The sequence below is a fragment of the Triturus cristatus genome, chromosome 4_2, assembly GCF_964204655.1.
Source record: "Triturus cristatus chromosome 4_2, aTriCri1.1, whole genome shotgun sequence".
Classification (NCBI taxonomy): Eukaryota; Metazoa; Chordata; class Amphibia; order Caudata; family Salamandridae; genus Triturus; species Triturus cristatus.
Genome location: NC_140586.1, coordinates 255,731,330 through 255,745,906, shown reverse-complemented (window position 1 = coordinate 255,745,906; position 14,577 = coordinate 255,731,330). Strand labels below are relative to the sequence as shown.

Genomic DNA, 14,577 nt, shown 5'->3' with positions numbered 1-14,577 from the left:
AGATCTGGCTTTTAAATTAACCAACCTACCATATGCAAAGCTAAGCACACACACTTGATTAGTGCCAGGATATCCTCATAGATAACGTAACATAGCATAACATCACACAGCACAACACAAAATAACATAGCATAACATAGTGAGGGGTCACATAGTGTAATTTATAGCTCAGATGGGAATTTCACATATACGGGACATATCCTATCAGGCATGTAGCAAACAATTTTGAACACTGATCAGAGTGAATGAGCTTTAATGTAAGTTATTTAAATGACACAACCATATTAGGAGTATGTCCTAAGGTGACTGGCCAATGAGAAAAAAAATAGTATAAAAGTTTTTGCATTTTGCATTGTATGACCAAAGGAAACTGGGTGGAAATCACAATAAATTCCACATAAATGTTCAGGAATCTCAAGATTTTATAGGATGATGGCACATTCCCTGTTCTTTAGCAGCTCTGTTCTACAGTCTTGCCACCATTCACTCTAAGGGGATTATGTGGATGATTTAAATAATGGCAGACAGAGTAATTACCACTGCCATGACTTCACTAGTGCCATGGTGAGGGTACTCAGCCCGCTGCATTAAGAGGTGTCCGCTGCCCCTAACGGACATCTCGAGCATTTATAGGGGGTCCTGGAAATGCCTTGTAAGTTTGTCCGAATATCAAGATCTGATAGTATGATGGTATGCTTCCTGTAGCAGTTCTGTTCTACAGTCTTGCCACCATTCATTCCAAGTTGATTAAGGGGATGATGTATTAACGGCGGATGGAGTAATTAACTTTGCCATGGCAAAGTACTTCACTCCCACCACCGCGAGGGAGCCCTGCCCACCGCATTTAGAGATGTCAGTTGCCCCTGTGGACATCTCTAACATTTACAGGAACCGCTGTCATGGCGGTTCCTGGAAATGCATTGCATAACGAAACAATACATCAAACTTAAACCTTTTGCCAGGAGAGGTTTCTCCGATGCCATCAGGGTCATTTAATAGTTTTTACTGCCTCACCGCCATGTTTTTCATGGCAGTGACAGGTAGTGAAAGTTGGCCATGTGTCTGCCCAATCAAATTACGGGTCATCGGAGGTGTGTAAAGGTGGCGGAGATGGAGTAGTCTCTGCCATCTATATTCTGAAGGTCAACCTGACTCTAAGGGCCTCATGTAGGTAGCTAAATACCGGTCGGTAACGGCCGAAATTCGGTAAATATCCCGTTACCGACCGGTATTTAGGCATTTGGAATGTAGGAGGCATGATTTCAGGATTCGGTAATTTACCAAATTGGTAATGGATCGGTAAAATACCGATTCGGTAAAATACAGATTCGGTAAATTACCGAATCCTGAAATCATATTTAGGGAGCACTCAAAAGAGTGAATATTAGTATTAAGAATTCGGTATTTACCACCAAATACAGGTTGGTGATAAATAACGAATACCTTGCAAACAGCTATAGTTTGCTGATTTAAAAGTGCCATGTGGCAGACATACATGCCCTTAGGGCCTGTATGTGACCCACATGTGCACACATGCACGAATCAGGGGTGCAACAGGGTGTCAATGTGACACCCTGCCACCCATGATAATGCCTCCCCTATTACGGATTCGGTATTTACCGAATCGGTAATAGTAACTGGCTTCCCATTCATTCCTATGGGCCTCCAGGCCCATAGGAATGTATCGGAAGGGATGCATTATTACCGATTCGGTAAATACCAATTCATAAATACCGATATTTACCGAATCGGTAATAATTACCGATTATTTACCTACATACTATTTACCGATTCATAAATACCGAATCGGTAAAATTCGGTATTTATGAATCGGTAAATAGTATGTTACCTACATATGGCCCTTAATGAGGTAAGCGGACCTTCAGACTGGGTGAAAGGGTACTCCATTGGCATTGCAATTGAGTACCCTTTCCACCAACATTTAAATCAGCCCCTAAATTCCATCCAGCTCTACACAAGTTCTCTAAAATTAGGACAAGCACACCTTAAGGTCTGCGTTACACAGATAAATCTGTGTGTTGAGAATAGTGATGGGGAAAGAATAGCCAAGGCTCGTTATCAATGCTTCAAGGCCTTTGCTAGATGTTAAAAAGCAAGGTTGTAAGAAAGTCTTCATTAGTGACTGCCACATTTCAAACCCTGGGACTTGATACTAACACCAATTTTCATTCCCGCTATTCCCTATATGACAGAGAGAACACAAGTTAATCATCATCATATTTCTTTATTTCGATCTGTGGACCATAAAAGAGCATTACAAAAACGTACAATATATAAAAACAGATTTAAACCCACTAAAAACGTAATAAAAATGGTACAATACACAGGTAAAAGATCAATCAGCATTAGATCCATTATGAATTCCTAAAAAAGCCTTACACGCCCACCACATAGAAATTAAAAAACATGACACAGCATATACAGTTGGCATCTGGGTATTAGTAAAAGTTAAAAAAAATTGCAAAAGATTACGAGAATCCTCACTAACCAATGCCAACATATCATTCCAGGCCGGTTTGATTCCAGTGATTTGCCCGTGTCTTTTCTGGATACAGAACCTGGACTCACATTATGTGATTGATCACACGGAGATGGGCAACAGAGGGATTAGGGATTAGAATTTTAGAACGTGTTTATTTCCTATGAAGGACTGGTAATTTGGCAATAGTTACTCAAAACAGTGGGGCTGAAAGTGTACTTTCATAACCAAGGGATTAATACAGTTTTCTCTAACATTTTAGGCAACATCCTAGAAGAGCATCATTCAAGCACATAGAGTTGATAGAATGAGTGTCAACTGTTTAGATATATCAGCAGGAAGTAAATAATCTCTCCCAATGTTTTAATGCTATATACTTTCTAGATAATTGAGGCCTGGTGAGGGGGCCAATGGCCTTCCAGGATGGCAAAGGATCCACTTCCAATTCCAATTCACATGCAAGTACCAGCCACCATTTAAAGAGAGTCCCACCATGGTGGCAGTGATCTCTTTGCTAAATGTGCATCTGCAGTGGAAGACACACTTCAGCAAAGCAGAAGACAGTGCAGGGCACCATGTTCTTGCCTGGTGCTTGGCATTCATTTTTGTTTTTTATATATAAAGCCACAAAAACTGGAGTTTATTTCTGAAAAATAAATCCCATAGTGCAGGGAGAGTTTCATATATTCTCCTCTAGGTATCTCCTTTTTAGGTCTCGGCTAGCGAAGGCTGCGCTTGCGCAGTCTCGCTCGCGAGATTTAACGTTTTTCAGTAGTGGAGCTTATAAATCCACATGTATTAATATTGTTATTCATTGCAACATGATAATTCAGTGTTCTTGAGCATGTTTTTCTGTATAGGCTGAATTGTATTTCCGGTGAGTGTTTTAAAATAATGAGCAAGTATTTAAAGACATTGATATCCTGAGCAAGCAAGGAGGATAAACAAGGTTTCACAGAATGTAAGTAAGTGAAAGGTAATAAAGGCTTTACTACTGACTGTTTATTTTTTATTTTCAACAATGTTCACATAGAATATATAAACTACAACAGGGCATTTTTAGACAGAAAGTCATTTAGTACCAGGAATTCAAGACTGCAGGTCATACAGATCAGTCAACACCTTTGCTTGCTGAAGGCTAAAGGGAAGACACATCCAGTCTTCAATCGGTTTATCTGCTGACTTACAGACACAGACATGGACAGCAGCTGCTGCTGTTTTGTCATTGAATAGTGGTTCAATTGTTCAGAAACTATACAGGTGTGAACCATCTAGGGAACTCAAAGTAGGCCTCTTTTGGTGCTTTGTTTGGCTTATTTAGACAAGAGAAACCTGGGGCTGGCAAAATTGACATAAGGAAGCTTTATAATACCATCATGATGTTACAATATGTTAAATTCTGCCTTCTGATAAGTATCATTGACACTATCTTGTTTATTTTTAAAATAGTTACTATTCATATTTTATGCACTATAAAAGGATTTTGATTGCAAAATATCTTGAAAATGTATTCTTAATTTCCTAGTGTTCTTCAGCTTGCCTATTCATGATGAAAGAGGGTTTGGGCTCCACTAATTATCCCTGTGAAGTCTTAAAGGGCTGATTGTTACCTAAAATGAACATCATTGTGGGTCTGGTGGTTCGGTGGACTAATGTGTTCACAGCAGGAGCCTGTGTTCAACCTGTTTGTCACAGGTTCAAATCCCGGTGGGTCCACTAAGTCTCTGATCCATCTGAGGTCAACAAAATGAGTACCATTGAGTTGGGTAGCAATAAACATCTGTCATTCAGGGCCAAGAGACCTACGGGTGAAAGTGCACTTTACAAATACTTTTTATGTTTTTATTCAAGAAATGTTCAGAGGGTTGCAGAGTGGCTGCAGTGCGCCAGGTTTTCAGTCCATGTTGCCACAGTGACTTAGTGTCAGGGGGTCTAGAAATCCTAGTTATGGGCTGTGTTCTGCGTGAAGAGGGAGCATAGTTGATTCTGACAGATTGAGTCGACCATACCTTTTATTGTGGATTCAGACAAGACAAAACTACATTTTGACAGTTCATCTAAATAGGTGGACCGCCTAATGAAGTAACTGTGGTGGCCCAGTAGTAAACAGACCACCATCTTTCATTGTTCACCGGCTGAGGCTTCACTGGCGTACAATCATCAGTTCCCAAACCTCTAGGATGAGTCTGTTTGTGTAATGCCAAGGCTGTAACTATCATTAGTGCAGCAGAAGTCATATTATTAGGTCCCAGATGTGGGAGGGGGCTAGCCGTATCCCAGAACTGAATGCTTTTTTTACCAACTAATGAGAAGGTAGTGGAGAGTTTTTACTGCTTGCCATAGGTCCCATGACATATTTGCTATCCCACTGATCATACTAGCTATTACAGTTCTGAAAGCATAACCTACCCTGCAGTCCACCTGGAAAGTGTCAGAGTGGCAAATACGGACCTACATATACATACGTATTTTATCAGCCACCTGAGGAATTACTGCTTTTTTGATATGAGACAAGTATATGTCTCGCTTTAAACTGCAAAATTTAAAAGAAATATTCTTGTTGTTAAACATTCAAAGTCATATTGTTCCCTTGTGAAGTTCAAAGTATTATTCATTGCTGAGACACATTCCAAGCATTTACGACATACCATATTAATTTTAAAATTATAAGAGTCTCTATAACATTTCTACAACCAGTTTACTTTAAAAATGAATTCCTTATTAACCCAAATTCTCATGCATCCATTGCTTGATATTAGCAGTTCACCATCTTCTCTCCATACACATGTGCTACTAGAGGAGGCAATTTGGGTATGTCTTCCTGAGCATGCATAGAGTATTGATACACGTCTTTTCTGTGCCATCTATCGTGTATACACTGATATAGCATTTCACCAAGATATGTAAAAAGGACATTGTCTGGCCATTTACCTAATATGTCTTCCAGTGAGTTAGACACCTAAATCCTGTCTACACTACTGGCACTTAATCTGGCAAATACCTGGCAAAAGAGTACTTTGGGTCTTCAAAACCAAGGCTTTTCCCATCAGAATCTTTCTACATTCACTTAGAGTACTCATAATAATTCCAAAAAGCCACACTTATCGACCACCCTGGATAACACCGCAAACCATTTAACTATTCTTCTTCTGTTCAGTCTCTCATTCATTTGAATCTCCTCTCAGCATTTTTAAAAGTATCTTATGTGGTGTATTACACCATGCAAAATCATTTAAATACATTAATACAGAATATGTATTCAGGAAATGTAGTTGGCAATTCAACAACTACACGTATCTCATGAATAATGTTTGTAAGAAAAATTTCAAAGTTCTTACCTTTGCATGTCTAACTTCAAATAACCGAACCGTGTATCTCTGAGATTTGCTCACATCTTTCACAGAAACTTCAATGTCATCGTATGTTTGTTTTTTATCCCCCCAATATTGCGTACAGGATCCCTTGAGCAAATGTAAAGGAGAAAAGAATGTCATCATTTAACTTGTATATTTTTAATTTCTCTATTTGTAACACACCAAATAGGTTACATGGTAGAAATATGGACAACAAACCTGATTTTCTTCATTGCATGAAGTCAGCATAACAACACATTTAACTTTTCTTTGAAATATCATGAGCCAGAAGTCGCTCTGTGTATTTTTCAGTGGTCCTTGTGCAGCAATGATTGCCTTTGGAGACCAGTAACCCTAGGATTGGAAGAGAACATATATATTACAACCCTCATTGAAATAGCTTTACATTTTGGAATAACAAAAAAGAGGTCTGATTGCACCATATGTATCATATGATAAGGGGGTGAAAAACTGTTTGAGGGTGGAACGCAAAGAAAAGTGTGGAAAGACCAACCAGATATAAGACTTTGGCAAGTAGAAGGAGGTCCTGCAAGCATAAATGAAATACCATTAGCTATGGTGGTAAAGTAGTTGACACTTAGGGTCAATATGGCATTAAAGCACAACAAATGTACAAGGGAGGCAAGGACACTTAAATAGTTATGTAGCACCACTGAATTACTCATTGGGAAGCCTTGAAAAATACACTGTGATGCAACCATCAAAATGTTGGTTTGTTCTAGCAGCTTTAGTGGGGCCACCAGTTCCTCAATATATAATTGAAGATTTGGAGATGGTGGTCACAATGTGTAGGACCAGTTGAATATTGGTCACCTACCTAACTCTCAACAAGCACTAAGTTCCACAGGTGAGCTGTATGTAATGGGCGGAGCCTAATGAATGGTGGAAGGCCTACCTACAGCCAGGCAGTAAACAAAGTTTATTATTATACTAACGAATGCTGCAAAACAGACTGTTGGCAGAACTCAACATTTACTACAAAGCTTATCAGGGTAAATGCAATTGAAAGTGATTTCATTACATGATACACCACACTTGTAATCTGAAATGATAATAATTGAAACATTCACATTTCAGCTACAGCTCATCTAAGAAGGGAAGAAGAAAGGAAATGGGTATCATGCAATGGAAGAAGTACTAGATAGAAGAAAGAGGAGATCATAGGGAAAGAGAGAGCATGTGCAAGAAGAACAATGAAGAGGGAACATTAAAAATAAAAAGGAAAGAGAAGGAGGAAAAGGTCGAAAGGAAGAGGAGAAAGAGATGGAGAAGTAGATGGGGAGGAATAGGTTACAGAGAGAAAGAATGACAGGAGAGAAGAATTATGAGCAAGAATTAGGAGAATAAAATGAAGGGGGGGACGTAGGTTGAAGGAGGGATCAAAAGAAAGAGAAATAAAAGGTTGAGGTGAAAGAAGAATGTAAGGGGAATCAAAATAGTAGGGGCAGCAAAGGAAAAGCTGATGAAAAAATGGAGGACTGGAGCAGATGGAAATGAAGAAAATGTAAAGAAAGACCAGGAGGAGGAAGTGGGCGAGAATTAGTAAAAGTAAAAACAACAAGCAGATGATGACAAGGAGGAGGGGAGTAGCTGGAAGAAGATAACAATAAAGAGTGCTTGGAAGAGAGGATACAGAGGAGGAAAATAAAATAGAAGGATCGAAAGGAGGGCAAATGTTGAGAAGAAGACTATTATAATGAGGTGAAGACAATAAAGCACAGAAAAAATAGAAGAACAAAGAGGAGGAGGAAGAAGATGAAATAGGTAAGAAGATGAAAAGGAAGACATTTGGAAAATGGAGTGAACAAGGAGGAAGAGAATGAGATTGAAAAAGGGGGCAGGAAAAAGCAGAGAAATATGGTAAGGAAGAGTATAAAGAAGAGGAAATATTAGGAATGAGCTCAGAGAAGGAATAGAATGAGAAAGAAGGAAAAGGATGAAGACAGAGGAAGGAGGAGAGAGAAGGAAGAAAATGAAGAGGACGAGGCAGGGGTAAATGTAGTTAGAGGTGAAACATGGGTATGAAATGAGGAGGAAGAAAGAATAAAGGAAGAAAGTGGAAGACGAAGGTTCAATACAACAGCTAAGAAATAGAAGGGTATTCTTTCTTGTGGAAGATTACAAAAAGGAAGACAAAGAAGAGGAGGAAGAATAAGTGAACAATGTAATCTAAGGTTTGGAGGATAAACAGTGGTATTTGAAGGTTGAAGTAGCTGAGAAGAGGAAGAGAAGGATGAAGAAGGCCTGGATGAGCAGAAGAAGTAGAAAGAAACAGAGGAAGATGACGAAGAAGAACAGGCAGAGTGGAGTTAAAGATAAAGGAGATGAATAGGAAGAAACTTTTGAAAGAAGAGAAGGAAATTCAAGCAAATCAGAAAAAGAGGGGGGAAAGTGGAGCAGGAAGAAGAGAAAAAGTAAGGTAATGTGGAAGTGGAAGTGGAGGGGGAAGTATAGGTAAAAGTAAGAAAATGTAAATAACATATCAGTTTAGTCTTCATTAGTTCTAGACTGTCTATGTGGAACATTCCTTTAGACTACATTTTCCGAAAATAACTTAACTGTAACATTAGGAGCTTGATCATGACACATTGATTAGGAAAATATTTGTAGACCACCAATTTAATGTGACATGTAGAAACAGGAAGTTGAGAATACAGTGTTGCCTATGTTTTTGAAAAAACTTTCCTCTTAATGTGTCATCAGATTGAACATGGTGAGAAAATGAAGTTGATATCTCATTTATATGTTTTCCCCATGATTTTCAACATTTCATTATACTTACACTTATGAATGATGCATTGATGTATTTGGTAAAGTCTTCATATTCATGCTCATCATCAGTGGAATCATCAGAATTGTCTGCATCTTCTGTGCTATTTTCATCATCTCGCCTTATCCCTACTCTGTTAAATTCATCTAGAGGAGTGAATAGCATGTTGTAAAATTATATTAAGAAAAAAATAATATTTTAAGAATATAAATTTCTGGCAAACTTGGTCTGGTAGGTATTGAGGGTATTGGGCAGATTTTTAAAATGAAGAACATTTCATCAGTTTGTAAGGGGGATGTGAATATGTTATGTTTACATTGTAAATCTACTCACTGCGTCTTTTTGCACCCCCATTCAAGAGTCTGTACCAAATATGATGCTGTGAATTGGTTCTGATTTCTTGTGCTGTTCAATCGCTTTGTGCCATATTCATGAAATGTAACATCAAAGGTTTCATAGATTCACAAAGGTTACTGAACACAACCTAACAATGATTACTAATTCCTTAATGGGTACATTTAGAAGTTGGTAGTGATATATATTACAGCTTACATTCACCCACACAACCATCTAGAAGTATGAGCATGACAAGATAAGGCAAAGAAGAGCGATGTATAATTTTAAAAGTGCCCACCATCTTGAATAAATGACTGATCAAGATCACTAAACTCATGGCCATGGAAAGAAAGGCTAGTTATTGGAGATGAAGGCGTCTTATGGTAGGTCTACACCAACTTGGCAGTTGGGAAACCTCATAGCTTTTAAAAAGAAAATAAACTCTATTGTATATGCCTGGATTGTTCTGGCTTGGTGGTGATGGATAACATGCTCAGTTGTCCTTATGCGTTAGACATGCATTATAAAAAGTGCATGATGATGATGATGACAGCATGGATTTTCAAATATTTTGCACTGGGTTGGCATCACAAAAATTACGTTAACCAGCAAAAAATTATTTTTTACCAATTTACTTTCCAGCACAAAACTTGTTTTGCGTTTGAAAGTTCCCTATAAGTAACACAAAGCAGCGGAAATCATTGCTTTGCTTTACTTAGCACCAAGGGGGTATTACATGGATGGTACATGGTAGTTTCCATGTTACCATCCATGCCTTTTGACGCAAAACCCTATTTACAAACAATTGTAGACAGGGTTTAGAGCCAAAAGTTAACGCCATCTGAAAGGAGGCATTAAGAGGAGAAACGTTTTCATTTCTCCTTCCTTTTCATACTTTGCATGTGTGCTGCAGTGTGCAGCACACATACAAAGTGGGAAAAGTGTTTGCACTTGTCTAGGCATAGTATTTTGTACAGGAAGGGTACCCTTTCTGTACAAAACCTATGCTAGACACAGGCAAACACCTTAGAGCTATCCCTTTAAGGTGTGTGCCTGGCGCATGGCAGCTAAAATCCTGGCGCTAGGTAGAGGGGAGGAGAGAGCCATAACTCTGTAGATATGACACTCTCCCTCTTTGAAAATCTGCCCATAGGAGTCTAAAGGGTGCTGAATTGCAGTACATAGGGAAGAACTTCCCCAAGCTAATAAGTAAGTTCAGTGGTGTTAAGTATGCAAAACGTTTAGTAGAACTATTTTATGCAAAGTTGAATGTAATGTGTATGGTTGCAGAGTCAGTTGGGCCCATGTGACGACTGTGTAGTTGGTGAAATACATGTAAAGTAGAATAGTATGTCACCACCTATACATTTTTATGTTGGAAATTTTTAGTAAAATTGTAATTCTGGCTGGGTCACCACGTCATGTGACTCAGTAAAAAAAACTGCAAAGCATTTGTTTCCAAAAAGCAAAGAAAAGAAATGTGCCTGGCAAAGCGAAGAGGGGGTGTGTGCGGGGTGGGAGGTGTGATTCAGGCACTTCAGGGAAATTTAAAATGTTTGACTGTCTGAGACTCCCCTCCCCTGAACAGTGACCCAAGACATGACAATTCAACATAAAACGGCCCTTCCTGACTACACCAGATCTCCGCTGGTTGGTAATGTCTGACAGTGAAGCAAGTTGAGGCCCTGCCATTCGAAACAAACAGTGGCGGTAAGCGCGGTGGGCGGGGTGGTTGTGTTAATGGGGGGATTAAAGTGACAAACTACCACATAGGGAATGTAAAATAAATAAATGAAACCAATTACCTTGCGCTCACAGGCATCGCTGAGTTGGCGATGCGGTGAGCACAAAGTAATTGGTTTTATTTAGTTTACATTCCTTATCCTGTCGTTTGACACTTGCACCCCCCCCCCCCCCCCCCCCTCCACTGCCCCACCGAGCTTACCTGAACAAGCCGCACTGGAAACAAATCTATTTCTCTCACTCGAACTGAGGAAGAGAACCACCTGATGAGCAGAATGGGAGATCTGATGATATACTGTAGATGTCCTGTTCCTGCTCCCATGTTAATGACTTCCTAAGTCTTTTGTAATAAAATCTCTATAGTTTAAGTAAGTGTTCTGGGCCAGAGCATGTTAAAACTCTGATGAGGCCCTTATCCTATCATAATATAAAATCACTGATCCTATTGTCTAAGATCCTCACCATCTTTCTGTGTGGACTGATCTCTCCTCTGCATCTGGCAACTGTCTGAAATGCTTCAAATATGTTGTGGCCATCACTCTAAACAAGATTTTTAAAACTGTCAATTAACTTCACCTATTGCTTCATGTCATTCTGTCACTATTTGTAAGTGCTTTAAAAACAGCCATTATTACCTCATTTCATAGAACTCATTTTCACATCTTGGGATGGGTGGAAGGCTCAGTTGGCCTCACTGGGAATTACAATTGTTGTCTACATTTGAGAAGGGACTTTAGCAATAAGTATTTAACTCAATGAGTCATCTTGTCAGCATAGAAACCTATGTATGACCCATCATAACATTCTTACTAATCTCTGAAATTCAACCCTTCTCATTCATTCATGAGCTGCCAGTGTTTATGCAGTTAATCTACTATCTCTCATCTAACAGAGTACTCAATTCCCTTAAATGTAGCATACCACTGTGTTTCCTTTGAGGCATTTCTCCACTGGTATTATGTTATACCAGAGTCATGCTGCCTCCAGGAAAATCCTACTAAACAGCTCCATGGTTATCTTTCACGATCACCCATGCAGCCATTTAAGCAACTCTGACCTTCACTATGGTTTAATGGCAAGCTCCTCCTACTTAGGTAATTGCCCATTCTCCATTTCCTACTGTGCATTTCACTCTTCATTCACATTTCAACGAATTAGAATTCCTACAAAATACATTTTGAGACACCTAGAATCTGATTTGCAATTTCAATCAATCAATTAATCAGGGGGATTATAAGCGCACCACTCACCCGGGAGGGTCTCAAGAGGGAGGGGGGGGGGTGGAGGGATCAGCAGGTCCGAGTCAGTCGAAGAGCCAGGTCTTCAGAGCCTTCCTGAAGGTGTTCAGGGAGGAGGCATCTGATGTCGGTGGGAAGCTCGTTCCAGGTCTTGGCTGGGATGTAGGAGAAGGATCTTCCCCCTGCTCTGGCTCTGCAGATGTGTGGGGTTTTGGCGAGGTAGAGGTTGGTGGAGCGGAGGTTTCGTTTGAGTACATGGAGGGTGACTCTGTCGTTGAAAAAATTGGGGTCCGGTGTTGTGTGGGCATTTGTAGGCGTAGGTGAGTATTTTGAAGGTGACTCTTTTCTCGATGGGGAGCCAGTGGAGCTTACGTAGGTGTTGGCTGATGTGTTCGTGTTGGGGGATCCCGAGGATGAGTCTGACTGCGGTGTTCTGTATAGTCTGGAGCTTGCATAGTAGAGACTTGTTGATGCCAGCGTAGAGGGTGTTTCCGTAGTCTAGTCTGCTGGTGATGAGGGCGTGGGTGACTGTCTTCCTTGCCTCGGCGGGGGGTCCACTTGAATGTCTTATGGAGGATGCGGCTGGTGTTGAAGCAGCTGGAGGTGACAGTGTTGACCTGGTGATTCATGGAGAGGGAGGAGTCGACTACGATGCCAAGGTTCTTGGCGTGGTCTGTAGGGGTAGTGGGGGGGCCGAGGGCAGTGGCCACCAGGAGTTATTCCATGCTGAGGGGGGGTTTCCGAAGGCGAGGACTTCTTTCTTCTCTGAGTTGATTTGGAGTAAATTTAAAATTCTCTGATTTCTGGAGAAAATTCTAAATGTAGAGTATGTCCTCAACAAGAATATCCCTATGGTGGAGGACAGTCAGCCGGTTGATTGTACTCTCTATTTAGTTTCTTCCAGATATTTGAGGATTTCAGTTTCCTCCAAACTGTAAATAAGGTGTCTACTCTTGTCCCAGTGCACAAACTCTGTCATTAGTATTATCTCCTCTTGTAGCTACTCTTATGATCTCTATGTAGAAGGCACCCAAATCTTCTCCTTTGCAATCACTCATAAACTCTAACACATAATCTGACTGAATTACAGACATTCATGACTGGTTGATTCTACATCCTGAATCTGCTTCCTTAAAAACTGTGGGCATTTATTTTGCTGCATCCTGTATTCATATAGGTAAATTTACATTGTTCTGGATGTTGTCTTTCCTGATTTGGACCCTCTAAGAGAAATCATCAAACACATCAAATGGGCTGCAAATGTGCTTCAAAAAGCATACTGTACAGCTACCAAGTCCATTTACTGTAACAGCATGGTTGAGTGTTGAAAGCTTTGACTGTGAGTCCAAAGCAAGACACTCTCCACAGCATCTGGCACTGAGTGGCTATGCATGCTGTCATTTGGCTTTGCAACAAAAGGGACATGTATTATGTCTTAGTGCGCTATGCATCTAACCTGGTTATGTTTCAAACCTTGGTGAGGAATGGATGTAAAGGATGTGGCGTGACTGTTCCATCCCTGAGTTTGTTCTTGTTTGTACTGAGGGAGGGTCCCAGCAAAAGGGTGGCACTAGTAGGATCAGGGGCCACATTACAGACAGTGCCCGGGAGGCGCAAAAGATATGTGCACCAATTAATCTGATCTGTAAGCTGAGTAGCAAGGAGCTTAAAAGTGTCTTGGAAGTTATGTCCAGGTGGGGCAGTGTTGGCTTGTACAGGGAGAGGAAAGATGCAAATGACACTTGCTGGCTGAACCTTACAGCAAGCCTGTCAGACCTAAACAAAAAGGCCTGGAAAGGGAGATATGCAGAGTGGAAATTTGCCATTCCGAAATGGCATGTGGTGCTGGATGTTGAATAATTTAGTGACCTTTCAGAAGACGCTCCATTACTAGTGAAGTGTAGTCTGGTCCAGACGAGACTTGTTGGGTATGTTACTATTTCTGCACTAGAAAAGATATTCAAGTGCTGTAGCTGGCCTTCGTCATTGTAGGTCTGACTGTGACGGGCTACCACTGTGGGGGACTGTTTAACATGCTCTCTAGGGACATTTCATCCATGTAGTGACAGAAACTGTCATCATTAACACAACCTAATGGAAATACCTAACTGGTTTACAAAGATGATTTGTTTAGTTTGCCAGATTTCTGGGTCTAGTTGTCAGAGTTTCAGATTTAAAATATGTCTGCTTGGAGCGACTAGTAAAGTATTATGTATGCTGCATGATATCTAAAAAGGTGGGTAGCATTTTTGTCTAAATTATGTTAGTCATGTCAGATGGTTTCTCAACACCTTTGGCCATTGTTGTACAGAATTGAGGAAAATTAAAGGGGTGCTTCATATAGCCGACCAAGTTTAAATGCTCCTTTGATGTGCTTTCTGGTTGTTTTGAAATATGCCCGTGGTTGGCAGTGGTATGTTGTGTAAAACACTCAAGATTATTTGGTATCTATTTTGGTAGCTGTGAATCTTTAGCAATTGCTTCTTGTATAATTACATTGCTGTGAAGTCACATGGTGGATTTGGGTGCTCCAGGCTGGAAATATATCTCTGTTCTTGTGTTCAGTGTGTATGGTGCACGCCCACTTCCAGAAAAACAGTCATCTCCTTATTAATG

The 14,577-nt window shown here is 40.2% G+C and overlaps 1 protein-coding gene across 6 annotated transcripts in view; it reads right to left on the bottom strand.

The window, feature by feature from the left end:
• The window catches only part of PTPRC (protein tyrosine phosphatase receptor type C), a 623,869-nt gene that overhangs the window by 13,130 nt on the left and 596,162 nt on the right, over positions 1 to 14,577 (bottom strand). For all 6 annotated transcript variants that reach the window (XM_085601450.1, XM_085601451.1, XM_085601453.1 and 3 more), the window contains 3 exons: positions 8,657 to 8,790; positions 6,073 to 6,207; positions 5,839 to 5,961 (listed from right to left, as the gene is read on the bottom strand). In XM_085601450.1, the coding sequence (XP_085457576.1) occupies positions 5,839 to 5,961; positions 6,073 to 6,207; positions 8,657 to 8,790 (392 nt within the window). The remainder of the gene's footprint in view (positions 1 to 5,838; positions 5,962 to 6,072; positions 6,208 to 8,656; positions 8,791 to 14,577) is intronic.